General features: G+C 36.3%; 1 protein-coding gene across 3 annotated transcripts in view; it reads left to right on the forward strand.

Annotated features, from left to right (window-relative positions):
• Positions 1 to 26580, forward strand: part of ATAD2B (ATPase family AAA domain containing 2B) — a 168031-nt gene that overhangs the window by 60321 nt on the left and 81130 nt on the right. For all 3 annotated transcript variants that reach the window (XM_045447596.1, XM_045447595.1, XM_045447597.1), the window contains exons 10-14: positions 857 to 968; positions 4216 to 4331; positions 5900 to 6074; positions 10748 to 10836; positions 25943 to 26102. In XM_045447596.1, the coding sequence (XP_045303552.1) occupies positions 857 to 968; positions 4216 to 4331; positions 5900 to 6074; positions 10748 to 10836; positions 25943 to 26102 (652 nt within the window). The remainder of the gene's footprint in view (positions 1 to 856; positions 969 to 4215; positions 4332 to 5899; positions 6075 to 10747; positions 10837 to 25942; positions 26103 to 26580) is intronic.

Raw genomic sequence — 26580 nt, forward strand, 5'->3', positions numbered from 1 at the left:
AGCGAAGTATTTCTATAATTTGGTATTATGTATCTATTGTAGAAATACCAAATTTTCAGTTAGTATGTCTTGGAAACAAGTTTGGATTGTCGCAGATTATATGCTGAAAATAATTCCACATGTAGGTGATGGAAAGAAAATGTAAGAGAAAAAAAATAAGTTTATTTTATTTATTAATGTTATTTATTTTGAGAGAGAGACAGAGCAAGTGGGAGAGGCAGAGAGAGAGGGAGAGAGAATCCCAGGCAGGCTCTGCACTGTCAGCATGGAGTCTGATATGGGGCTTGAACTCACAAACTGTGAGATCATGACCTGAGCCGAAACCAAGAGCTTGGGTGCTTAACCAACACCCAGGCGCCCCCAAAATCTAAGTTTAAATAAAAGAATTTAATGTCTACTTAATCTGAACTATTTTGATATTTGCTTTGGAAATATATTTTTAAGGTAAGTTAAGATTCAGAAATGTGTGTGAAAAGTACATTCAGTTTAGAAGTCATACTTTTTTTGAGGCTGTTTATGTCATTTTTTGGTAACTATCCAAGGTTAAAAGAGGAAGTAGATTATATTTTATTAAGGGTAATAAAATTAATACAGTATAGGATTTTAGGTGCTATTTTAAAGGAGTTAAACAGAAGATAAAGGTTAGCTCTCAAGATGTGATCTAGAATTGGTTAGTTTTGAATTAAAGGGAAAGAAATTTCTTTTAATCTTGTAACTGAGTAGACATACCCATGTAATACCTGAGGAGTATTAACGTGAAACTTAAAAGTTAAATGTTAAACTTTTAAAAAATTTAAAGTTAAAAGTTAAATGTGAAACTTTTAATGCTATCTACTTGAATTTTTATGAATTTCAGATGTTTGCCTATGAACTTCAGAGCAGAAGATTTAGCTAGTGGTATTCTCCGAGAACGTGTCAAAGTGGGTGCAAGCTTGGCTGATGTTGATCCAATGAACATTGATAAATCAGTAAGTTTTGTAAATGTTTTTCTAGAAGTAACTTTAAAAAAAAAAATTAAGGTTGTTCCTTGTTTCTAAGGCAACACATAATAAAAATAAAAACCCAGATATCATCATTATTAGTGTTTTGATGTATGTGTTTTGGAACCTAGCACTCTGGTCACAGGTGATACTTAAGTCCCCCCCGCCCCCCCGTATCAGTGATACTGGCGTATATAATAAAAATGGGTAGGAAATGAGGCTGACAAATATGGCAAGGCCCATAAACCATGATATGTAGTAGGGTATTGTTGAAGCTGCTTAGATTTCATGATCAGATTTACATTTTAGATGGAGCATTCTGATTCTAATGTAGTTAATGAAGGGAAGCAAGGCTGGCATTAGGGAGACTGGTCTGGACATAGTTGTAACATAGTAATTTGGAGTAATGGTCATGGTAGGATAATGATGGAAAGAAGTAGATGGATTTGACAGAATTCAGGAGAGAATTTGGTTTGATGGAATTGGGTGAATTTATTGCTTTTGGGGAATGAAGGAGAGAAACAAGTTGAATGTATGACCTAGGTTTCTGGCTTAAGTGACTGGGTGGGATCTACTCTCTGATGTAGGGAACATTAGAGAAAATGTTTAGAGGGGTTACGATGATTTAGTTAGTTGTAGACATGTTTAGGTGTCCATGGCACATCACAAATGGAAGTAACTTGTAGGAAATTAGTTAGGTTTGGCCTTAAGGAGAACTATATGGGCTAGAAATTCAGATATGGGTGTCAAATATAAAGATAGTTGAGATCACTATGCGAAGTGGGTTATAGTACCCAGGGAAAGTCTGAAAAGAAAGGCAAGATTTAGAGGATGTCATAGATATTTACTGTTACTAGAATCTTTCTAGGGAGTGTATTTTGGAATAGGTTACTGCCCAACTAAGATCATATTTGATTTTTTTTTGTTCCCGTAAACGTTTCTATATGACATAATTTAACTGATTCTCTTATGACAAGCTTAAGTTACCAATGGAGTTGTGTATATATTTGAAAATGAAATGTTATCTCTTCTCAATCTGAAGTCATAGGGGAAAATATTTTATTTAAATATTTATTTTAACGAGGACTTTAGAGTGTTGAATTCCCAGTCTCATATCTACTAGTGTACATTCTCAGAGGACCTTACTTAATATTCTTTGCTTATTTTGTTGACCAGCACCTTACTCTCTTGAATCAGTTAACTTTAGATGTCTCTGCCATTTATTTAGAGTAGTATTTTTTTAAATTTGATGTCATATACAAATACGGTTTTTCTTATTTAAACTCTGTGTTTTGGGGCGCCTGGGTGGCGCAGTCGGTTAAGCGTCCGACTTCAGCCAGGTCACGATCTCGCGGTCCAGGAGTTCGAGCCCCGCGTCGGGCGCTGGGCTGATGGCTCAGAGCCTAGAGCCTGGAGCCTGTTTCCAATTCTGTGTCTCCCTCGCTCTCTGCCCCTCCCCCGTTCATGCTCTGTCTCTCTCTGTCCCAAAAATAAATAAACGTTGGAAAAAAAAAAAACAAAAAACTCTGTGTTTATTTTTCTAGATTACTTAAGTTTTTTTTTTTTTTTTTTATCATAGTAACATTTCATTTTGAAACATTTTCAAGTACTGTAACAGAATAAAGATACAGGGGGAGGCGGTTACTGTTAACATTTTGGCAGTATTTCCTTCAAGCACTTTTTTCTGTACAATATTTTACTCTACAAAGTCTTTTAGGTATTTAAACTGTTAGGGACGGGAGGAATAATCTCTCTTGTTTCTTTTTTTAAAAAAAAAATTTTTTTTAACGTTTATTTATTTTTGAGACAGAGAGAGACGGAGCATGAACAGGGGAGGGTCAGAGAGAGGGAGACACAGAATTTGAAGCAGGCTCCAGGCTCTGAGCTGTCAGCACAGAGCCCGACGCGGGGCTCAAACCCACAGACCGCGAGATCATGACCTGAGCCGAAGTCGGCTGCTTAACCGACTGAGCCACCCAGGCGCCCCTAATCTCTCTTGTTTCTTATGGTAGGTCAGTGTTTCTTAAATCACTTTTTCATTGTTGTCTCCTAAGCAGAGAAATTAAATTTCTATCTAGATAAATTAATATTAAAGAATAAGACATGGGGTGCCTGGGTGGCTCAGTTGGTTAAGCATCCAACTCTTGGTTTTGGCTCAGGTCATGAACTTACAGTTTGTGAGTTCGAGCCCCACATTGGGCTCCGCACGTAGCCTGCTTGGGATTCTCTCTCCCTCTCTTCCTGTCTGTCCCCCACTTGTTCTCTCTCAAAATAAGTAAATAAACTTAAATTTAAAGAAATTAAAAAAAAATGGGGTACCTGAGTGACTCAGTCGGTTAAGTGTCTGACATCAACTTAGGTCATGATCTCACGGTTTGTGGGTTCGAACCCTGTGTCTGGGTCTGTGCTGACAGCTCAGAGCCTGGAGCCTACTTCAGATTCTGTGTCTCCCTCTCTCTCTGCCCTTCCCCCATTCACACTCTGTCTCTCTGTCTCTCTCAAAAATAAAATAAAAACATGAAAAAAAATTTTTTTTAATTAAAAAAAAATTAAGACTTGGGGGCACCTGGGTGGGTCCGTAGGTTGAATGTCTGACTCTTGATTCTGGCTCAGGTCATGATCCCAGGGTTGTGGGATCGAGCCCACGTTGGGATCTGTGCTAAGTGTGGGGACTGCTTAGGAAATTCTCTCTCTCCCTCTCTCTGCCCTCTCCCCTACTTACATGGGCTCTCTCTCTTTAAAAAAAAAAAAAAAAAAAAAGAGTAAGACTTGGTTTTATAAAGTTGAGCTTTGGAGGGTCTCAAACCATTGTAGTAGCTAAGATGTTTTTCACCCTACTTCTAAATCAGTTTTTGCTCCCTTAGGGACAGTATTGCCTTTGCTGGCAATGCATGTGATAGATGGTATTTTGAAAGGCATTTAAATTATTAGAGTATAAATACAATTTATCATCTCCTCTAGATACCCATTAAAGTGTTAGATTGGACATTAATCTTGTCCTTAGTTACTAGGAGATTAAAGAATGGTAGCTTTATTTAGCTGAACTGAAATGTAAACTTGATTTTTACTGCTGACTTTATTTTTCTGCACTCCAGAAGTGTAATTTTTTGAACTTTATGTTCAACAGTTCCTGCTGAAGGCATGTATTTCTGAATCATAAGACAATCTCATAAATTAAAAAAAATCTTTAGTAGTTAAAATTATTTTATATTGAACTTTTTCCCTTCTTCCCAAGGTGCGGTTTGATAGTATAGGTGGATTGAGCCATCATATTCATGCACTGAAAGAAATGGTAGTATTCCCACTTCTATATCCAGAAATCTTTGAGAAATTTAAGATTCAGCCTCCAAGGTAAGTAATGTCCTAGATGTTTATTATTATTACTGTTAATTTGTCAAATTTCAGTTAGTAAATGATTATAAATATAAATATTTCATATGTATTGATTTGATGTGTTCTAGCAATGAGAATTAGGAATGAAATTTTATTAATTAGGGTTCAAAGGCTGTGGTAGTAAGTGTATCCTTGAAGTTTACATTTCAGCATTTAAATGTCGGGTATAAGATCTAAATCTCTGCGCAGGCCTTGAATATACAAGTGGATTGCCCAAATGGATTTTCCATAATTTGGCCTCCAGATAGCATAGAGTTTGATGCTGTATGTTGTTTAGTCTTTGGAAACACAATTTCAGTTAAGTGTATATGTGACTTGATGCTGGTAGTTTTGAAATGGTAAGCTTTTTGTTTGTTTGTTTGTTTGACATCCATTTTTATGATCAGATTGTGTTTGATCATGAGATACGTAGCTAGGTAGCTATTAGAAAAGGCTGAGAACTTAAGGGAAGTTGGGAGAATAAAATATTCAAGATATACATGTAGACCATTACATTTTCCATCTGTTTCAGGATGTAGAAAATCTTATTAAAGAGTCATCTTCTGTTTGAGCAGATTAAAACTGTGGCTTATAATTCTACAGTGGCTTTTTAAAATCAAAAGCAATGTATTGTTTTTTTGTAGGATATAAGTTGAATTTTGAAAATAATTATTACTTTTCCCAAAGTCCTTAAAGTAGCATAGCTGTGGGAGAAACTGAAATAAAATGGAGAGAGAAGCAGAAAGTGTTACAAGTAGAGAGTAATTTTACTTCTTAGGGATGAACAATTTTGTATATTCTTTATAAGCTTGTTTTATACATATATGTGTATGTTAAGTTTAAATTTTACCTTTATTATGCACATATAAACATTTAATATAAATAAAATTATTTAGTAATGCTTTTGTATAACTTTTTTCACTCTACAGTGTATTCTAGACACCTTCCCATATCAGTAATGTGTATATTATTCTTTTTGATATTTTAGTAGTATTTTGTTTTAAAGATATAACAGTATATTTATTTATTCCTTATTATTTTTCTAAGTTTTATTTATTTAAGTGTTCTCTACACCCAGTACGGGGCTTGAACTCATAAGCTGAAGCTCAAGAGTCATGCACTTCTCAAACTGAGCCATCTGTGCCTTATTAATAGCATTTAGATTTTTTTTAGTTTTTCACAAATTAGAATTGATCCTTTTTTGAACATTCATTTAAAATCTGTATTCATAATATTTTGAGTATTTATGATGCATTCTAAGATGTGAAATTTCTGGGTCATTGGGAAGACACATTTAAAAATTTGGTTTATCTTGCTAAATGGCTCTCTTCTCTGATTTGCCTACCAAGGTTTGGTCATTGAGAACATCCTTGAATACTCTCAGCAAAGTGAAATTTGTCTATATACTACAAAGAGCTTTCTCAATATCTAAGAATTGTCATATATTCATTAATAAAAAAAATTCTGTGGGAGGTGCATCCTTGTGTATTGGTTATTAGTGGTGGCAGTAACATTACCTTATTCCTATTGATTCTTTTTTCCTCTAGGGGCTGTTTGTTTTATGGCCCTCCTGGCACAGGTAAAACCTTGGTTGCCAGAGCATTAGCTAATGAGTGCAGTCAGGGAGACAAAAAGGTGGCTTTTTTTATGCGAAAAGGAGCAGACTGTCTGAGCAAGTGGGTTGGTGAATCTGAACGGCAACTTAGGCTTCTTTTTGATCAGGTAAGTGAAATCACCTAATATGAAAATATTTTCTTTAAAATAGAGTATTTAGGGGACGCCTGGGTGACTCAGTTGGTTAAGCGTCTGACTTCAGCTCAGGTCGTGATCTCATGGCTCGTGAGTTCGAGTTCCATTTCGGGCTCTGTGCTGACAGCTCGGAGCCTGGAGCCTGCTTCAGATTCTGTGTCCATCTTTCTCTGCCCTTCCCCTGCTCATGTGCTGTCCCCCGCCCCCCCCCCCCCAAATATAAATAAACATTCAACAAAAATTTTTTAAAATAGAATATTGAGTGCATTTAGTCTGTAAATATAAACTGTTCACAAGGAGGCATATTTCTAGTAAGTATGTTTAGTTTAGGTTCAGTAATCTGAATTTGTAAACTTTAGATGTATTTAACAGCAGTTTTACTAGTACTAATTTAATTATGTGATGATTCACAAGATATTTATTAAGGTGGCTACTAAGCATATAATACCACGTTAGATGCTTTTGAAAACCCTGGGTATAATTTCATATATCATGAAGTTATAGTCTAATTGAGGAAATGGAACAAGCATAGAAATCTTACAGGGTAGTACATTATTTTCATAAGCTATAAAATATGATGTTGGAAGAATTCTGTAATGAATGCTTTAAAAAGGCAGGGTTAGGTGGGGCGCCTGGGTGGCTCAGTCAGTTAAGCATCAGACTTCAGCTCAGGTCATGATCTCACAGTCCATGGGTTGGAGCCCTGTGTCAGGCTCTGTGTGGACAGCTCAGAGCCTGGAGCCTGCTTCAGATTCTGTGTCTCCCTCTCTCTCTGCCCCTCCCCTCCCCTGCTCATACTCTGTCTCTCTCTCTTAAGAATAAATAAACATTAAAAAAAATTTTTTTTTGAAAAGGCAGGGTTAGGTGACTGAATATCATGTAGGCAGTCTTTTTTTTTTTTTTTTTTATCACTGTAACTTTAAAAGTATTATTTCCTCATACTTAATAAAACTTCGTCCTGATATAAATTCACTTTGGGTTATTGGAACTAGTGAAGGAAGTCATTCATATTTGACAATGCAGCTTCTATTTCATAACATCTAAGGAAATTACATGAAATTAAAAGAAAGCTTTCGACAAGCAATTTTCAAGCTGCCATTACTTGGGTTGATGTGTTTCAAAGTCTTTTGTAATTGGTAAAGCACTTCAAATATTACTTTTAGTTAGTATGAAAAAGTGCCATGTTCTAGATAATGTGAGTAGAAAAGGATATAGTAAAATTTTTGCCTTCAAGGTGTTCAGTGTCTATTGGGAAGTTCAACATGTAGTTGGTCTCCTTTAAGAGTATGTATGGGGGCGCCTGGGTGGCTCAGTCGGTTAAGCATCTGGCTCCGGCTCAGGTCATGATCTCGCAATTCATGGGTTCAAGCCCCGCGTCGGGCTCTATGCTGTGCTGACAGCTCGGAGCCTGGAACCTGCTTCGGATTCTGTGTGTCCCCTTCTCTCTCCCCCTCCCCTGCTCATGGTCTGTCTCTCTCTATCTCTCAAGAATAAATAAACTTAAAAAAAAAGAAAACAGTATGCATGTAGTTAAAATTTTTATGTTATGTGTATTATACTGCAACAAAGCTGTTTAAAATTAAAAAAATATTTTTTTTTAATGTTTATTTTTGAGAGAGAGAGAGAGAGAGAGAGAGAATGAGTGTGAATGAGTGGGGGAGGGACAGAGAGAGGGAGACATAGACTCTGAAGCAGGCTCCGGGCTCCGAGCTTCAGCACAGAGCCCAAAGTGGGGCTCGAATCCACGAACCGTGAGATCATGACCTGAGCTGAAGTCAGACATTTAACCGACTGAACCACTCAGGGGCCCTTAAGAATTTTTTTTCAGCAAAGCTTTAATTTATTTTGAGAGAGAGTGCGTGGGGAGGGGCAGAGTGACAGGAAGAGAGAAAATCCCAAGCAGGCCATGCGCTGTCAGTGCAGAGCTTGATGCAGGGCTTACAAACCTTGAGATCATGACCTGAGCCGAAATCAGTAGTCGAAATCAAGAGTCTAATGCTTAACTTCCTGAGCCACCCATGCACCCTCATTATTGTCTATTTATTTATTTATTTACTTATTTATTTTTATAATTTTTTTTAATGTTTATTTATTTTTGAAAGACAGAAACAGAGTACAAGTGGGGTGAGGGCAGACAGAGAGAGAGGCAGACACAGAATGCAAAGCAGACTCTAGGCTCTGAACTGTCAGCACAGAGCCTGACGTGGGGCTCAAACTCACAAACCGAGAGATCATGACCTGAGCCGAAGCTGGATGCTTAACCAGCTGAACCACCCAGGTGCCCTTCATTATTGTCTTTTTAATTGAAAGAGTCCACATTCCTAAAATGACTTGATCTATGCACTAAATGAAATGATGGCGGTATTATATATTGGCCAAGAGTTTGGTCTTAGATGTCAGAAAAATGACTAAGGTCTGACTTTATATTTAGTATGCAACTTGAAATAAATGAAAACATCTGATTTTAGTTGCCTCTTTTGTAAAACAGAGGAAAAAATACTAATCTCACTGGATTACTGTGAGATTTCACAGAAAAGAAGTACATAAAGTGCTTGTCACAGTGAAGGCACAAGATACACTGTACTTTGATATTGTAATTCTGCGAGGCTGTAGTTCTGAAAAACAGCTATGTGTTTCACGTATATAAAAGTGCTGATCAAATCTTTGTTCTTTCTCTCGCTTCAAATACACTTATTTATTTATTTAAGTGATCGATTTACCCAGTGTGGGGCTTGAACTCACCACCCAGAGACCCAAAAGTCACATCTTCTACCGACGGAGCCAGCGGGTTCCCATATTCTTTTTCTCTCAGTATATAATTCTGGTTTTACAAACTTTTTTCTCCTAAAACCTGTTTTGTGATTGAAATGCCCTTCATTTTAAATTATTAGAAAACACTGGAGGTTTAATGCATATCAACCAGGGAGAGATGTGAAATTTGTATCTGGTTTTTAGAAGGTTGTCCTTCCTGTGAACTAAGAATTTGCTGTAAGTAATTTTGAAACATACATAAACTGTATATGAGTAAATTATACAATATAAAGACTTAACATTTGTAATCTAATATTTATATTAAATCAAATTAGGTTGCTGCTACATTTAAGATTTAAGTGAAAAATGACAACTGTGAAAGTAATGGAAGAAAACTCATGATTTGTTCCTAATATCAGAGTAGGGAGAGTTTTAACTATCAAAGAACAGATTCCCTATATACATTTTATTTTTAGATTCTGCATTGCAACAAAATATCATAACCAAAACCAAAAGATAAATGGTACCCCTTGCAGAAAAATATTTGCATTTCCTTTCACAGAGAGAAGTCTTAATTTTTAAAATGAATGGCTCCTGGAAATCAGTAAGCAAAAGAACAATGATCCAATAGAAAAATTGGCAAAGATCTGACCAGAACTTTCATTAAAAAAAGCAGTACAAATGGGTCTTAGAGATATGAAAGTGCTCATTTTTATTGAGAGTAGAAATAAAAATCAAAATGAACTGAGATATTTTTTATTCTAAAAAATCAAAGTTTGATAATACATTTTTGGTGAGGTTTCTTAAATATTGGTGGTGATCAGTGGAAGGCAATTTGAAAATAACTAACTATATTAGAAATGACGTTTGCCTTTTGAACCACTTTTAGAATTTATTATATTTATGTGTTTACGTCTATATTTATATAAAAGGCCAAATGTTTATTCAGGCATTATTGATAATAGGAAAAGATTGAAAATAGCCTAGGGCCACCTGGGTGGCTCAGTAGGTTAAGCATCCAACTCTTGATTGCTGCTCAGGTCATGATCTCATGGTTCATGAGTTTGAGCCCTGTATCAGCCCCACATCTGCACTGTCAGTGCAGAGCCTGCTTGGCGCGCGCTCTCTCTCTCTCCCTCTGTCTCTCTCTGTGCCCCTTTCCTGCTTACGCTTACTCTCTCTCTCAAAAATAAATAATTAAAAACTTAAAAATAAAACAAAATAGCCTACATGTCCACACATAGGAGACTAGTTTAATTATGGCACACCATACAGTGGGGCATTTTGTAGCTGTTAATAAAGAATGAGGCAGATCATTGTGCACTTATATGGAAGCTAATTAAAATATATTGCTCAGGGGTGTCTGGGTGGCTCAGTCTGTTGAGCATCCAACTCTTGACTTGGTCTCAGGTCGTGATCCCAGGGTCTTGGGCTCCAGCCCTGAGTCCAGCTCTGTGCTGAGTATGGAGCTTGCTTGAGATTCGTCCTCTCCCTCTCCCCCTCTCCGCCCCTCTCCCACATATCCATGCTCTCTTTCTCTCTCTCTCAAATAAAAAAAATAATGAAAATATATATAGTTACATAAAATAGACTGTTATTTGGTAAAAGCAAGTGAATACTTTGTTTAAAATGCATTAAATAAAATAGTATGTTTAAAATATTTGTGTACGTATATAAATGACACACACAGAAGGGTAAACAAACTGGGAACAGTAGTTGTCTACTAGGAGAGGCCTTGTGGTTGGAGACTGGGTGGTAAGGAGTTTTCATTTTTATTCTTTCTTTCTTAATTACTGCATGTTGTAGCATTTGCTTATATTACCTATTAAGAAAATACAATACTTAAATGTAAAAAATGAAAACTATAAATAACACTTGTTTTCTTTTTATACTAGGCATATTTGATGAGACCTTCTATAATATTTTTTGATGAAATAGATGGATTAGCTCCAGTTCGCTCCAGCAGACAAGATCAGATCCATAGGTAATTTTTCTTAATCAGATTATGTTGGATTCTTTTCACTCACTGACACAGTAGTTAGCTTTAGCCTTTGGATAAGTGCTAGGAGGCTTACAAAAATGTGAACTGTGTCCTTGAGGAAGACTCCTTTGACTTAGCTCAAGGGTGAGCAAACTGTAACCTGTGGGCCACTTCTAGCCTTTCGCCTGTTTCTGTAAAGTTTTATTGGAACATAACCATGCTTGTACCTTTCACATGGCTACTTCTGTGCTATAAGAGAAGAATTGAATGAGTAGTTGTGAGAGAAAGATTGTATGGCTTGCAAAGTTTACATACATTTAGTTTCATGCCTTTTATAGAAAAAGTTGCCTAATCTTGAAATTTTGATCTGTGTCATGTATACTAACATTTTGTTCTTTTCCATTTCTGAGTAGTCATCCTTAGTTAGGAAGGGAGGGAAAGTATGTATATGTACCACAATTTATTTATTTGTTAATCCATCTGAGGGAGATTTAGTTCACTTCTATTTTTGGCTGTTATGATAATGCTACTATGAACATTTGCATACACATTTTCGTGTGCACATTTGTTACGATTTCTGTTGAGTAAATACCTGAGAGAGGAATGGCTGGGTCCTATGGTAAGTGTATGTTTAAATTGGCATGGTTTTCCAAGTTTGTTATATTTTATGTTCTTACCTGTAATGTATGAGAACTTGGGTTGCTCCTCATCCTTGCCAACATTTGGTTTTGCTGTTCTTGTTAACTTTATCCATTCTAGTGGATTTATTTTGAGAGAGAGAGAGAGAGAGAAAGTGAGAGAGACAGACAGAACACAGGTGTGCAAGGGAGTGGGGGAGGGGGAGAGAGAGAGAGAATCTCAAGCATCCTGACCTGTGGCTTGATCTCCTAGACTGAGAGCCCATGACCTGAGGTGAAATCTAGAGTTGGACACTTAACCGAGGAGCCACCCAGGCACCCCATAGCTTCCCTTATTATTAACATCTTTCACTAGTGGGTACATTTGTTACAATTGAGGAACATACAGTAACACATCATAAACAAAACCCATAGATTTACCTTAGGGTTCACCGTTGGTATTGCACATTTTATGAATTTGGACAAAAGTATAGTGACATGTATACAGCATTATCATGTCATACAGAGTATTTTCACGGCCCTAAAAATCCTATATATGTATGTTCTACCACTCACCTCCCCTTGCCCTTGGTAACATAGACTTTTTTTTTTAACTGTCTTTATTTATAGTTTTGCCTTTTCTAGAATGCTATATAGTAGGAATCATACAGTATATAATCTTTTCCAGATTCGCTTTTTTCACTTAGCAATATGCACTTAAGATTCCTTCATGACTTTTCTTGGGTTTTGTTTTGTTTGTTTGTTTTGGGTTTAATTTTATTTTTTCCCTAGATTATTAAAATGGAAGCTTAGAGTTTTTTTGATTGAAACTAATTCTTTTCTAATATAGGCATTGAAAATTGTAAGTTTTCTTTTAAACACTGTTTAGCTGTATCCCACATTTTTTGATCTCTTGTATATTCACTGTCATATACTTCAAACTAATTTCTAATGTAATTTTTTCTGACACAATGATTAGTAGTGTGTTTAGTTTACAAATTGTAGGTTTTTTTTTGATTATCTTATTATTTCTTTCTAATTTAAGTTTATTGTGATAAATTGTTTTTTACTGAATTTTTTTGGGTCTAATTCTTCTTATTTGTTGATTTATTTATTTTTGAAAGAGAGAGAGAGAGAGAGCGAGCGAGCGCATGAGGGGCAGAGAGAGGGAGAGAGAGAGAATCCCAAGCAGACTCCGTGCTATCAGTACAGAGCTTCACACAGGGCTTGAACCCACAAATCATGAGATCGTGACCTGAGCTGAAATCAAGAGTCAGATGCTTCACCGACTGAGCCACTCAGTTGCCCAACTTTTCATTTTTAAATCTGTTTTCATCTATGTTCAGTGTAGACTTCTCATGCTTTTTGTTCAGGACATTTCTTCTATTAATTTACTACAAACTTTTCTGTGTCTTTATATTTACAGTGTTTTTTATTTTTTTTTCTTTCTTTTTTTTTTTTTATTAAATTTTTTTTTTTTTCAACGTTTATTCATTTTTGGGACAGAGAGAGACAGAGCATGAACGGGGGAGGGGCAGAGAGAGAGGGAGACACAGAATCGGAAACAGGCTCCAGGCTCTGAGCCATCAGCCCAGAGCCCGACGCGGGGCTCGAACTCATGGACTGCGAGATCGTGACCTGGCTGAAGTCGGACGCTTAACCGACTGCGCCACCCAGGCGCCCCTACAGTGTTTTTTAAATAGATAATGTGTAGTTGGGTGTTTTTGTAATCTGACACTCTCTTGATTTATTTTGATGATATAGTCTGTAAATGTTTCTGTAATTACCTGTTCGGATTGGAGGACAACCTTGTTTTCTATTTGTGTCAGTTGTTTTCCTTTTCTATTTCTCCTTTCTTGCCTTAAAATTTTTTTTTTTAATGTTTATTTATATTTGAGAGAGACAGCGAGCGAGTGGGGCAGGGGCAGAGAGATGGAGACACAGAATCCAAAGCAGGCTTCAGGCTCTGAGCTATCAGCATAGAGCCCGGTGTGGGTTTTGAACCCACGAACCGTGAGATTATGACTTGAACTGAAGTCTGATGCCTAACTGATTGAGCCACCCAGGCACTCCTCCTTTCTTGCCTTTTTAAAAAAGAATTTTTGAATATATTTTAGAATCTCCTTTTTATTTTCCTGTTGATTTTCAGTTTTTTTATTATAATTTTTAAGTTTATTTTGAGAGAGACAGAGTGTGAGCAGGGGAGGGGCAGAGAGGGACGGAGAGAGAGAATCCCAAGCAGGCTCCGCACCATCAGCACAGAGCCCTATGCAGGGTCCGAACTCACGAAACCATGAGATCATGACCTGAGCTGAAACCAAGAGTCAGATGCTTAACTGACCGAGCCACCCAGGTGCCTCCATTGTTGATTTTTTAAAAGCTGTTTTATTGAGATATAATTGACATACACAATGTTTATGCGGTGTAAAGAGTATATTTGACATATTTTAACATATGTATATACCTATGAAACTGTAACTATAATCCAGGTAATGAATATGCTCATTTCCCCCAAAACAGGCTTTTTACATTTCATATAACTATTCAAAAAATTTTTTTTGTTTAACGTTTATTTATCTTTGAGAGACAGAGTATGAGTGGGGAAGGGGCAGAGAGAGAAGGAGACACAGAACTGAAGCAGCCTCCAGGCTCTGAGCTGTCAGCACAGAGCCTGATGCGGGGCTTGAACCCATGAACTGTGGGATCATGACCAGGCTGAAGTTGGATGCTTACCGACTGAGCCACCCAGGCACCCCCATATGACTATTGATAAAGTTAAATTTATCATCTTGATGATTGTTAGCTATTTGTCCATCTGTTCTTTGTTCTGTTTTTTCCTTTTTGTTCTTTCTTCCTTCAATTAATTGAATATTTTTTTAACGTTTATTTATTTTGAAAGAGTGCGTGTGCTCGTGAGTGGCAGAGGGGCAGAGATTGAGGAGAGAGAGAATCCCAGGCATGCTCTGTGCTGTCAGCTCAGAGCCAGAGGCTCAATCCCACGAACTGTGAGATCAAGACCCGAGCCAAAATCAAGTATCGGGTGCTTAACCGACTGAGCCACCAAGGCACCCCTGAATATTTTTTTTATGCTTCCATTTTACTTCTTTTGTTAGCTTGTTACATTTTATTATTTTCATGGTGACTTTAAGGTTTACAGTATATGTCTTTACTTTGTCATCATCTACCTTCAAGTGACAACATGCCATTTCACATATGGTAGAAGACCTTAAAATAGTATGCTTGCATTTCTGCTTTCCTGTGCTATTGCTGTCATACTTTTTTTTCCACTACACATCCTTTTGAAGAGATTTAAATAATAATCCTAATAACCATCATCATCCTTAAAGATTCATTTTTGTAGTTACCTTCCTGATGTTCCTTGTTTTGTAGCTATCTCTGTTGCCATGTGCTATAATTCTCTTTCTGCCTACATTAAAAAAAAATTTTTTTAACGTTTATTTATTTTTGAGACAGAGAGAGACAGAGCATGAATGGGGGAGGGTCAGAGAGAGGGAGACACAGAATCTGAAACAGGCTCCAGGCTCTGAGCTGTCAGCACAGAGCCCGACGTGGGGCTCGAACTCATGGACCGCGAGATCATGACCTGCGCTGAAGTCGGCCACTTAACCGACTGAGCCACCCAGGCAGTTTTTTTTTAAATTTTTACATGTTAATTTATTTTTGAGAGAGAGCATTGAGCAGGGTGGGGGGGGTGGGCAGAGAGGGTGACACAAAATCTCAGAAGCAGGCACCAGGCTGTGAGCTGTCAACACAGAGCCCAGTGTGGGGCTTGAACTGAACTCACAAGCCATGAGGTCATGACCTGAGATGAAGTTGGACGCTTAACCAACTGAGCCACCCAGGTGCCCCTGCCTCCGTTTTTTACAGAGTAGGTCTGCAGGACATAAATTGTTTCACCTTTTCCATGTCTGAAAAAGTTAACTTTTTTTAAGAAAGCAGTTCTATTTAGTTTTATTTTACATATCAGTTCACTGATATATAAATATCAATATTTAGTTTATCAATAAAACTGTAACAGTTTTTTTTTAAGACTTCTTTTTTAAGTAATCTCCACATCCAGGATGGGGCTTGAACTCACAACCGTGAGATCAAGAGTCGCTCACTACTGACTGAGCCAGCCAGGTGCCCCGTATAAGTTTTATATATTTTATATATATATAATATATATATAACATATATATATATAATATATATATTATATATATGTGTGTGTATACATATATATATATTACATTTTATACATATATATTACATTTTTTATATATTTCATTTCAAGTATAATTCAAGTATAAAATGCAGTGATTTTTTTTTTTTAATTTTTTTTTTTTCAACGTTTTATTTTTATTTTTGGGACAGAGAGAGAGACAGAGCATGAACGGGGGAGGGGCAGAGAGAGGGAGACAGAATCGGAAACAGGCTCCAGGCTCTGAGCCATCAGCCCAGAGCCTGACGTGGGGCTCGAACTCACGGACTGCGAGATCGTGACCTGGCTGAAGTCGGACGCTTAACCGACTGCGCCACCCAGGCGCCCCAAAATGCAGTGATTTTTTAAAGCAGCTTTTTAAGTTCATTTATTTTGAGAGAGGGAGAGAGCATGAGAAGGGGAGGGGCAGAGAGAGAGGGGCAGGAGAATCCTAAGCAGGCCCCATGCTCAGCATGGAGTGTTATGTGGGGCTCGATCCCATGACCACAAGATCATGACCTGAGCTGAAATCAAGAGTCAGTTGGATGCTTAACTGAGCCTCTCAGGCACCCCTAAAATGCATCATTTAAAATGATTTTAAAAATAACTATACCAAGTGGTACAACATTAGAATAAAGCAATTTTAGAACATTTTTCTTCCCTCTGTAAGATCCACCATGTCCATTTTAGTAAATCCTTGTTTTCCCCTCCAGCCAACCAGTAATCTAATCTCTGTCTCTATAAAATTGCCTCTTGTGAACATTTCATGTGTATGGGACCACACAGTATGTGGTCTTTTATGTCTGGTTTCTTTCAGTGAGTATGATGGTTTAGTGGAGCATCCATGATTTGCCATGTGTTGCTGTTTTTTTCCTTTTTTTTTTGCTGAGTAGTACCCATTGTATGGATAAGGCACACATTGGATATGTATTTAGATTGTTTCCAATTTGGGCTGTTATGAATAATGCTGCTGTGAACATTCATATGTAAGTCTTTGTGTTCACATATATTTTCATCTCTTTTGGGTAGATACCTAGGAGTGGAATTGCTGGGCTGTGTATCTTTTTCCTCTAACTGCTTTTAATGGTTGTTTTCTGCTTTATTGCTTGTTTTGTGCAGTTTGTTTAATGATATTCCTTGGTAGCGTTTTCTCCATTTATTTTTTTTCTCATTTTTTTTTTTTTTTTTTTTAAATTTTTTTCAACGTTTTATTTATTTTTGGGACAGAGAGAGACAGAGCATGAACGGGGGAGGGGCAGAGAGAGAGGGAGACACAGAGTCAGGAAACAGGCTCCAGGCTCTGAGCCATCAGCCCAGAGCCCGACGCGGGGCTCGAACTCACGGACCGCGAGATCGTGACCTGGCTGAAGTCGGACGCTCAACCGACTGCGCCACCCAGGCGCCCCTTTTTTCTCATTTTTGAATTGAGCTCCTGACATATGTGAGCTTCTAGTTTTCATCATAGTTTTAATGTTTTTGGCTATTATTTCTTAAAATATTTATCTGTCTCCCTTGTTTTTGTCTTTCCTGTCCTTGTGGTCCTCCAGTTATAAGTTGCTTGATCTTGTCTCACAGTTCACTGATGATAAGTTAATTTTGACTTTTTAAAAAAAATTTTATTTTTTAACTAATCACCACGCCCAACATGGGGCTCCATCTCAACAATCCCGAGATCAAGAGTCGCATGCTTTACCTACTAAGCTGGCCAAGCACCCCTAAGTTTGCTTTAAACTATCTCTTCAGTGTTTCATTTTTGGAAGTTGCTTTGCTCTTTTAGTCAACTAATTTTTTAAAGTGTTTAATCTGTTCTTTGTCTGGTTCATTATATTTTTCATCTTACATATTTTATTTTGATCTCTACAGGTTCTGTGTGGGTCTGTTTTGTATCTTCTGTAGAAAAATATAAGAAACTTTTCAACATTTGGAATATCTTTATAATGACTACTTTAATGTCCTTATCTGCCAATTCTAACATCTTAGTTTGGGGTTGATTTTATTTGATTAATTTTTATTATACACTGTATTTTCTGGCAATTTTATTGGATGCCAGACATAAATTTTGCCTTGTTGAGTCCTAGGTAGTATATTATAAATAAATATTTTTGAGTTTTTTGAGGGGACACCGTTAACTTACTTGAAAACAGTTTGATTCTTTTGAATCGGGCTTTTAAGAGTTGTTACGTGGATCTGGAGCAGTCTTCAGTGTAGCTAACTATTCCCCACTAATGAAGGAGGGTCCTTGTGTGTATTACTCACAATGACCTGTGAATCATGAGATTTACCAATCTGGCTTCTGGGAACTGGCAATACTCCTGGTTCTTTGTGAGTATAAAATACTGTTACTTCTAGTCCTTCTGGGTGTTTTTTCCCGAAGCTGTGAGTGATTTCTTCACATGCGTGCAATATTTAGCTGAAGTCTGGAGAGGCCCTGTGGCTATTTCTTAAGTTTTCTTTCTGTGCAGTGGTTTCTTCTCTGGTACTCTTTTTGGTGAACTCTAAGTCCTCTTGGGGTCCTTGGAATCTCAGCTTTGTCTCTTCTACTTACTGAGTCAGTCAGCTGATTCCCACCAGGATTCTATGTCCCCTACATTACAGCGTAGAAGTAGAAAGCCATTAATTAGATCATTCTTCCTGTGCTTTATAATATGTGGTTTTTCTCTTCCTGCTTTGAATATTTGCTCGATAGCTTTGGGTTTTAACAGCTTAGTGGTGATATGCCTCTCAGTATGGGCTTTGTGTTTACTCTTATTTGTGGTTATCATGTGTCTGCTAATTTGTCTTTTTTTCAATCTTTTTGTCTCTTCATCTTGTGTAATTTTTATTCATCTGTCTTCAGTCAGTCATTACTTTTTCCTTTGTCATGTCCATTTTGCTGTTTCGTCCAGCCAACACATTTTTTTTTCAGAAATTATTTTTCAATTGTAGAACTTACATTTAATTATTTTTCATTATTTATATTTTTCTAGTATGATTTTCACGCATTTAAATGTATTTTGTTTTACTTCATCGAGGTTAGTGATCGTTGCTTTAAAATCCTTTTGTGTTAGCTTCTTCAACATCTGGTTTCATCTCACTGTTAGGCCTGCTTGATTTTCTTTTCTCATTGGTTCTTCATTTGTTGGGCAATTTGGATTGCATCCTGGATATTATTAATGTTAGTTTATGAAGGCTTTGGATTTTATTATTTTCCTTTTATGTGTAATATTTCCTTTGTTTTATAGATGATTTTCTGTTTCAGGCTTGAACTACAGAGCTGGCAGCTTTGGCCTCCTTTCAAATGTTTTATCTGTGGCTGGTTTCTTTGCCCTCTGCCTTTGTTTGTTAGGGGTCATTTAGAGATGTGGGCAAATAGAGTTTGGAGATGTCTTCACCTGCTCTTGCTCTTGTGGGATCTCCCACACTCTTTTCTGAGCACTCAGGTTGGAAAGCTAAGGGGTTTCCCTACATCATCTTCCTCACCTGCCTCACTATACTTAGCCCTGTGCTGAAAGCCAGAGAGCGGGGGGAGCTTGCTCTCTGTATGTTCTCCTTTTCTCCAAGTGACCATGAACTTCCAACAGAGTCTCTGTATCTCTGTTTACTCACCAGTTCCTTCAAGTGTATGTTTATGTATTACTATGTACAGGTTTTATAGTTATTTTCTGAAGTAGAGTAAGTGATCATCTGGCAAAGTCTTCATCCATCAAACTTGGAAGGGGAACCTTTGAGATCCAAGTATGCAGGTTTTAAGTTCTAGAGTAATTACTAATAGAAACATAATTTCTAATCTGTTAGTAAGGGGGAATAGAATAACAAAAATATCAATCCAGATGGAATGAAGAAGGGGAGGGGAATCATAGAACTAGTGTGAGAAACAGCACAACATGTAATTGTAGGTTTAAACCCAATTATATAAAAAATGACGTGAAATGTAAAGGGACTAAATGTTCTTTATATTATTTAAAAAATTTTAAAAAATGTTTATTTATTTTTGAGAGAGAGACAGAGTGTGGGGAAGGGGCAGAGAGAAGAGGAAGACACAGAATCTGAAGCAGGCTCTAGGCTCTGAGCTGTCAGTGCAGAGCCCAATGCAGGACTTGAACCCATGAACTGTGAGATCGTGACCTGAGCTGAAGTCGGACACTTAACTGACTGAGCTGCCCAGGCGCCCTAAATGTTCTTTATAAAAGACAAATTTGTCAGACTGGGGAAGACCAAAATTTGATGACATTTTGTTTATAAGAGACATATCTATGTGTAAAAAAAGATATAGAAAGATTCCAAGTAAAATTGTGGGGAAAGGCATGCAAAACATCAGTTATGAATATTCATAGCAGTGTTATTCATAATAGCCAAAACATGGAAATAACCCATATGTCCATCAACTGCTGGATGGATATATAAAATGTGTTATATCCATACAATGGAATATTATTCCACTTTGAAGAGGAATGGGTGTACCCTGTACAGGTAGATGTAACATGAATGAACCTCAAACACTTAATACTAAGTGAAGTAATTCATACATAAGAGGTTACATGTTATATGGTTTTAGTCATGTAAAATGTCCATAATAGTCATTTAGTAACAATTTAGAATTTGTAATTCCCTAATGACTGTGTTTCCAAATTGTATAAAACAAAAATTGACAGATCTGCAGAGTCCAATTGACAGTCATTGTGAGAGATATGTGCCTCTGAGTAGTTAAAAGACCAAATGAGAAAAAAAAAATAAGTTAATGCCCTATAGATTATTTGAACAACCTTATTTTATGATCTAGTGGGTATACTTACCTGAGACAAATATAGAATGAACACTGTTTTCAAACATACACAGGATTTATAAAAATCGATCATATATTGTGTCTTAAATCATAACTAATTTTCAAAGTTTAGTGATATACAGAATGTAAGAAACAAATAACAAAAAGACGTAAGAGAATTTTGTTTGCTGTTAAGAGCTGTTACTCTAATTCAGTGTTACTAGTAAACAAAAAATAGCAAAAAATATGAACTTGAAACAAAGACGTATAGATATCAACAAATCAAAAGTTGCTTCTTTGTAAAAACTAATAAAATTAACAAACCTCTGGCATGATTGTTCAGGACAAAAAGGAGACCTTGATACGCAATATTAGGAATGCAAAATGTGATGTGTCAGATTCTTTAAGCATTAAAGGTTAAGAGGATAAAGGCATGAACTGAAGAGGTAAATGTGTAAAACTTTTAGGAACAAACGTATGGGAAAATCTTCATGACTTGTATATGAATGTTCATAGCTGTTTTGATAATAGTCCCAAATTAGGAACAATCCACATGGCCATCAACATGTGACTCAGTAAACAAATTTTGGCATATCCATATAATGGAATATTGCTTAGCCATAAAAAGGAAGAAACTATTAGTAAACCAACAGTGTGGTGAATCTCAAAATAATTATGCTCAGTGAAAGAATCCGGAAAAAAAAGAGTATTTAGTGTGCAATCCCATACATACAAAATTTTAGAGAATGCAAGCTAATCTGTAAGTAAGAACACAGATCAGTTGTTGCCTGGGTATTGGATAGAGGTCAAGGAAGGGCTGTAGGGATGGATTACAAAGGGACATGAGGAAGAACATGATGGGTAGATTACTTATTTTGAGAGTGATGGTAGTTTCACAAGTGTGTATTTACTTCAAAACTTACCCAATTGTATACTTTAAGTATGTTCAGTGTATTGTATGTCAAATATATCTTCAAAAGACTTAATTAAAAAGAAAAAGTTATGTAGGATAGTATGAGAAAGTTAATTGGAACCCAGTTTCACTTGTGAACATGGATATAAAACTCCTAAAGAAAATAGTAACATGTGACTTCTAGGAAGCTTTAAGAAGGGTAATAATACATCATGACCAAATTGATTGTATTTAACATGTACAAGGTTTGTTTAACATGAGAGAAATCAATTAAGGTAAATTAATCACATTATCATATTAGTGAAAAATCATATGGTCATCTCAATAGATGTGTAAGAAATGGATGAAATTTAATATTTATTTTTGATAAGATCATTCATCTTAGAGAATGAAGAATATAAGGTATCTATAAGAACCTATAACAAACATACTTAATGTTGAAAGATGAAAACTTTTAATATGAGGTATTATAAGCATGGCTGCAGTGAACAATTCTGATCAACAGTGTACACAGATCCCAGTTAGTGTAGTCTGGCAAGAAAAAACAATACAAAGGTGTGTGTATTGAAGAGGAGTAAACAATACTGTTGTCATTGTAGGTGATATAATTATGCATGTGGAAATTCCAAAGCTGTCTCTAGATAACTTCTTTTTTAAAAAAATTTTTAAACTTTTATCCATTTTTGAGAGACAGAGAGACAGCATGAGTGGGGGAGGGGCAGAGAGAGAGGGAGACGCAGAATCCGAAGCAGGCTCCAGGTTCTGAGCTGTTAGCACAGAGCCCAATGTGGGACTTGAAGTCACGGACCATGAGATCATGATCCAAGCTGAAGTCAGACGCTTAACTGACTGAGCCACCCAGGCACCCCTCGATAACTTCTTAAGTATAGTAATGAGCATCTTGCAACGTTAAACCAATCATTATAGAGAATTTTGTTTTTCTGTGTACCAGTTTTCTGCATAAAAATGCAAAATTACTATTTATAAACTCACTTAGAATAGAAGATACCGGGAATAAATTAAATTCCATGTACAGTTTTGGGGGGAAGAAGAAAACTTGGTTCAGAAACATTAAAGGAAAATAAAATAAATGGAGAGAAATACCATTACATAAGTTGGAAGACTGGATATTTAAAAGTTGTTTGTTCTTCCATATTTATCAATAGATTCAGTATTATCCTGTTCAGAATCAACTTTTTTGGGGCGGAACTTGACAAAATGATTCTGGAATTTGTATGGAAATAAAAAGGACTAAGAATAGTGAAGACTTTTGTGGAAGAACAAGGTGGGAGTATTTGCTCTACTGGTTATTAAGGCCTCTTAGGATTAAGATGATTTGATGTTGGTAGAAGTCTTGATAAATAGACTGATGGAAAAGAGCCAGAGCCATATATAAATCTACAGATATATAGATGCTTGATTTATAATAAAAGAGACAGTGCAATACTATTGGGAAAGGATGACCTTTTCAATAAATAATGTTGGGAGAATTGGGTATCTGGTGAAAAAATTGGATCCCTCTTCATACCATACAAAACAATTCCAGTTCATTTTATTTAGATCCATATTTAAATTACACAAATGCTTTTAGAAGATAATGTAGGAGAAGGGTTAGGGCAGGCAAGTAGGCCTCAAATATAGTATAAAGTAGTTTGGACTTTATTTTGAACGTAATAGGGGTTACTAGAGGATTTTGATCCAAGGGCTGGTCATTTGATTTTTTTTTTTTTTTTTTTAAAGAAGACAACTGTTGGTAGAATCTAAGCTAAGTTATAATTCTGTTTCTGGCCATGTTTAAGACTTTGTCTTCTGAAAATCCTTATAGAAAACACTTAAAAATGTTGATAAATCTTAAACACTTGACATGCCTATCTGTGATTGGAATGTGCTAAGGAAAAATTTGAGGTAATAAATATGAACTTAGGCTTCAGGATGCTTATTGTACTCTTTATATCTGAAGTGAAACACTTAGGTCATTAATTTTCTCTTATTTAATTAGAAAAGAACAAGCACAGGGTGCCTGGGTAGGTCTTATTGTCAAGACTGGATAGTGGGTGGAGACCAGGGATGCTGTTAAACATTGCATAATGCACAGGGCAGTCTTTCAGAATAAAGAATTATCCAGTCTAGGGGCGCCTGGGTGGCTCAGTAGGTTAAGTGTCTGACTTCAGCTCAGGTCATAATCTCAGGGTTTGTGAGTTCGAGTCCCACATCGGGCTCTGTGCTGACAGCTCAGAGCCTTGAGCCTGCTTCGGAGTCTGTGTCTCCTTCCCTTCTGCCCCTCTCCTGTTCAGGCTCTGTCTCTCTCTGAAAAATAAATAAACATTAAAAGAAAAAAAAGAAAAGAACAAACACAAATCCTCTATATGCATGTACACTGGATCTCTAGCATTTTGGTTCCATTTATAGTTTTGAGAAACATTTAGAACAGTTTATTTGGGAATGAGAATGATTTCTTTAACATGTTGAGCATATTGGAGAAGTTATTTCTGGCAGGTATTAGCAGTAAGAGTAAAGGATATAAATGAGAACAGTTGGGAAACACTAGGAAGACCTTTGTTACTAGAACTGATTTTTGTTATAATTAGACATGTAACAAATTTATTCAGAAATGTTTAAGTCATAGTTTCAAAAACTACTCTAAAATATGCACAAGATTATTTTGAGTTGAACTTAGTTAAAATAGTAGCCATTGTAAAGAAATTGTCTGAAAGGATAATAGTAATGCACATGTAATTCTTTCTTTTTAATGTTAATTCATTTATTTTTGAGGGAGAGAGAGCACAAGCAAGGGAGGGGCGAGAGAGAGAGAGAGAGAGAGGGAGAGAAAGAGAGAGACACACACACACACACACACACAGAATCCGAGCTGTTTGCCCTGAGCTGTCAGCACAGAGCCCAACCCGAGGCTCGAACCCATGAACTGCAAGATCATGACCTGAGCAGAAGTCAGACACTTAACCGACTGAGCCACCCAGGCACCCCTAATGCACATGTAATTCTATAGGAACTCTAAACATCATATAAATTGTCAGATATAACCCCTCCCCCCCCAGATTGCTATATATTAAAACAGACTTTTAGATTTTTTTTTGACATTTTTATATTTATTTTAATTAACTAATTTTTAGTAATCTCTATACCCAATGTAGGGCTCAAACTCATGACCCCTAAGATGAAGAGTCACATCCTCTACTAACTGAGCCAGCCAGGCACCCCTGTATTTCTTTTTAAAAACAGCTTTATTGAGATACTGTTCATATATCATACAGTTCAGTCACTTAAACCACATGTTCAGTAGCTTTCAGTATATTTCTAGAGTTGTGTAACTGTCACCGTAACTAATTTTAGAACATTTTCATCTTCCCAGAAAGAAACCTTTTAATCTTTACCCATAACTCTCCAATCTCCTTTTCATCCCCCACTAAATCCTAGGCAACCACTAATATACTTTGTATTTCTGTAGATTTGCCTATTGGATATTTCATATAAATGGAATCATACAATATGGGGACTTCTGTGACTGGCTGTTTTCAGTTAACTCAATGTTGTCAAGGTTCATCTGTATCATAGCATCTATCACTTCTTCATTTGTTTTTATTGACAAATTCAATTTTATTGTATTGATACACCACATTTATTTATCTGTTGATGGGCATTTGAGTTATTTCTGCCTCTTAGTTATTATGAATACTGCTGTGAACATTTTTGTACAAGTTTTTTTTAGACATTGCTGGATCATATGATCACTCTATGTTTAATAGTTGAGGGAACTGTCAGACTTTTCAAAGGAGGCACACCATTTTACATTTCCATCAAGCACTATGTGAATGTTCCAATTTCTCCCCATCCTTGCCAACATTTACTATTATCTGTCTTTTTTATTATAATCATGCTGGGGGGTTCAAAGTGGTACCTCATTTGGTTTTGATTTGCATGTCCCTAATGATGGGCCCTTTGTATATCTTCTGTGGAGAAATGTCTATTTAAATCTTTTGACTTAAAAAAAAGTTTTTTTTAAGTTTATTTATTTTGAGAGAGAGAGAGAGAGATTGAGAGCACAAGTGGGGGAAGGTCAGAGAGAAGCAGAGACAGAAATGAGAGCAGGCTCTGCAACATCAGTGCAGAGCCTGATGCGGAACCTGAACTCACGAACTGTGAGATCATGACCTGAGCCGAGATCAAGAGTCAGATGCTTAACTGATTGCCATGCAGGCACCCCTCTTTTAACTATTTTTAAGTTGGGTTAATTTTCTTTTTATTGTTGAGTTGTAATTGTTCTTTGTATATTCTGGACCTTAGACCCTTATCAAGTATATAATTTGCAAAAATTTTCTCCTATTCTTTAGGTTGCCTTTTCAGTTTTCTTGATAGTGCCCTTTGAAGCAGAAAAATTATTAATTCTGATGGAATCCTTATCTCTTTTATTGCTCTTTGTTTGCTTTATGTGTCTATTAATGAATTGTTTGAATACTTTTAAAAATAATTTCTGTACATTATTTTGCATTAAGATTTATTCATGCTATAATTTTATTAGCATTTAAGACTGGTAAAGTGTAGTATAAGCAGCAGTTTTTACAGTTTTTTTCTTTCCTTTTTTTAATTTATCGTTTTGTCTGAAACTTTTGTTACAGCTCTATAGTATCAACCCTCCTTGCTCTTATGGATGGATTAGATAACAGGGGTGAAATTGTTGTTATTGGTGCTACAAACAGACTTGATTCTATAGATCCTGCTCTCAGGAGACCGGGTCGTTTTGACCGAGAATTCCTTTTCAACCTGCCTGATCAAAAGGTAAGTTTTTGTTTTCAGTGTGTTAAGATTTATTTGTGATCCATTTATCAACCATATATGTACTGTGAGAGTGATATTTTATGAATTTTCATTTCTAAAATTTTGTGCTTATGAAATATCTTAGGTTAATTCTCAGAAAAAGCTTGTGATTATTAAATAATTTAGTCTATTTCTATTAATAATTATTCAGGAAAACTCTTGATTAGGTTACTAAAATTCTTACTTTAGTTCACCAGATTGTAGTAATTATCTTGGATGGCAGGTTATATGTCTCCAGTTAGCCAAAATAGCTTTGTTCCCATAAAAATAATGTTTTTAGAATATTAGTGAGCTTACAAATAAGAACCCAATGTGCAAATTTTCATAGAAATGACCATAACATCATATTTAATTTAGAGCAGCAAAAATTATTCATTACAGTGTATTTTTTTCGAAAGAATGTATAATTACACAACGTATAGTCATTGTGTAAAATGTT

Source organism: Leopardus geoffroyi, chromosome A3 (genome assembly GCF_018350155.1).
Source record: "Leopardus geoffroyi isolate Oge1 chromosome A3, O.geoffroyi_Oge1_pat1.0, whole genome shotgun sequence".
NCBI lineage: Eukaryota > Metazoa > Chordata > Mammalia > Carnivora > Felidae > Leopardus > Leopardus geoffroyi.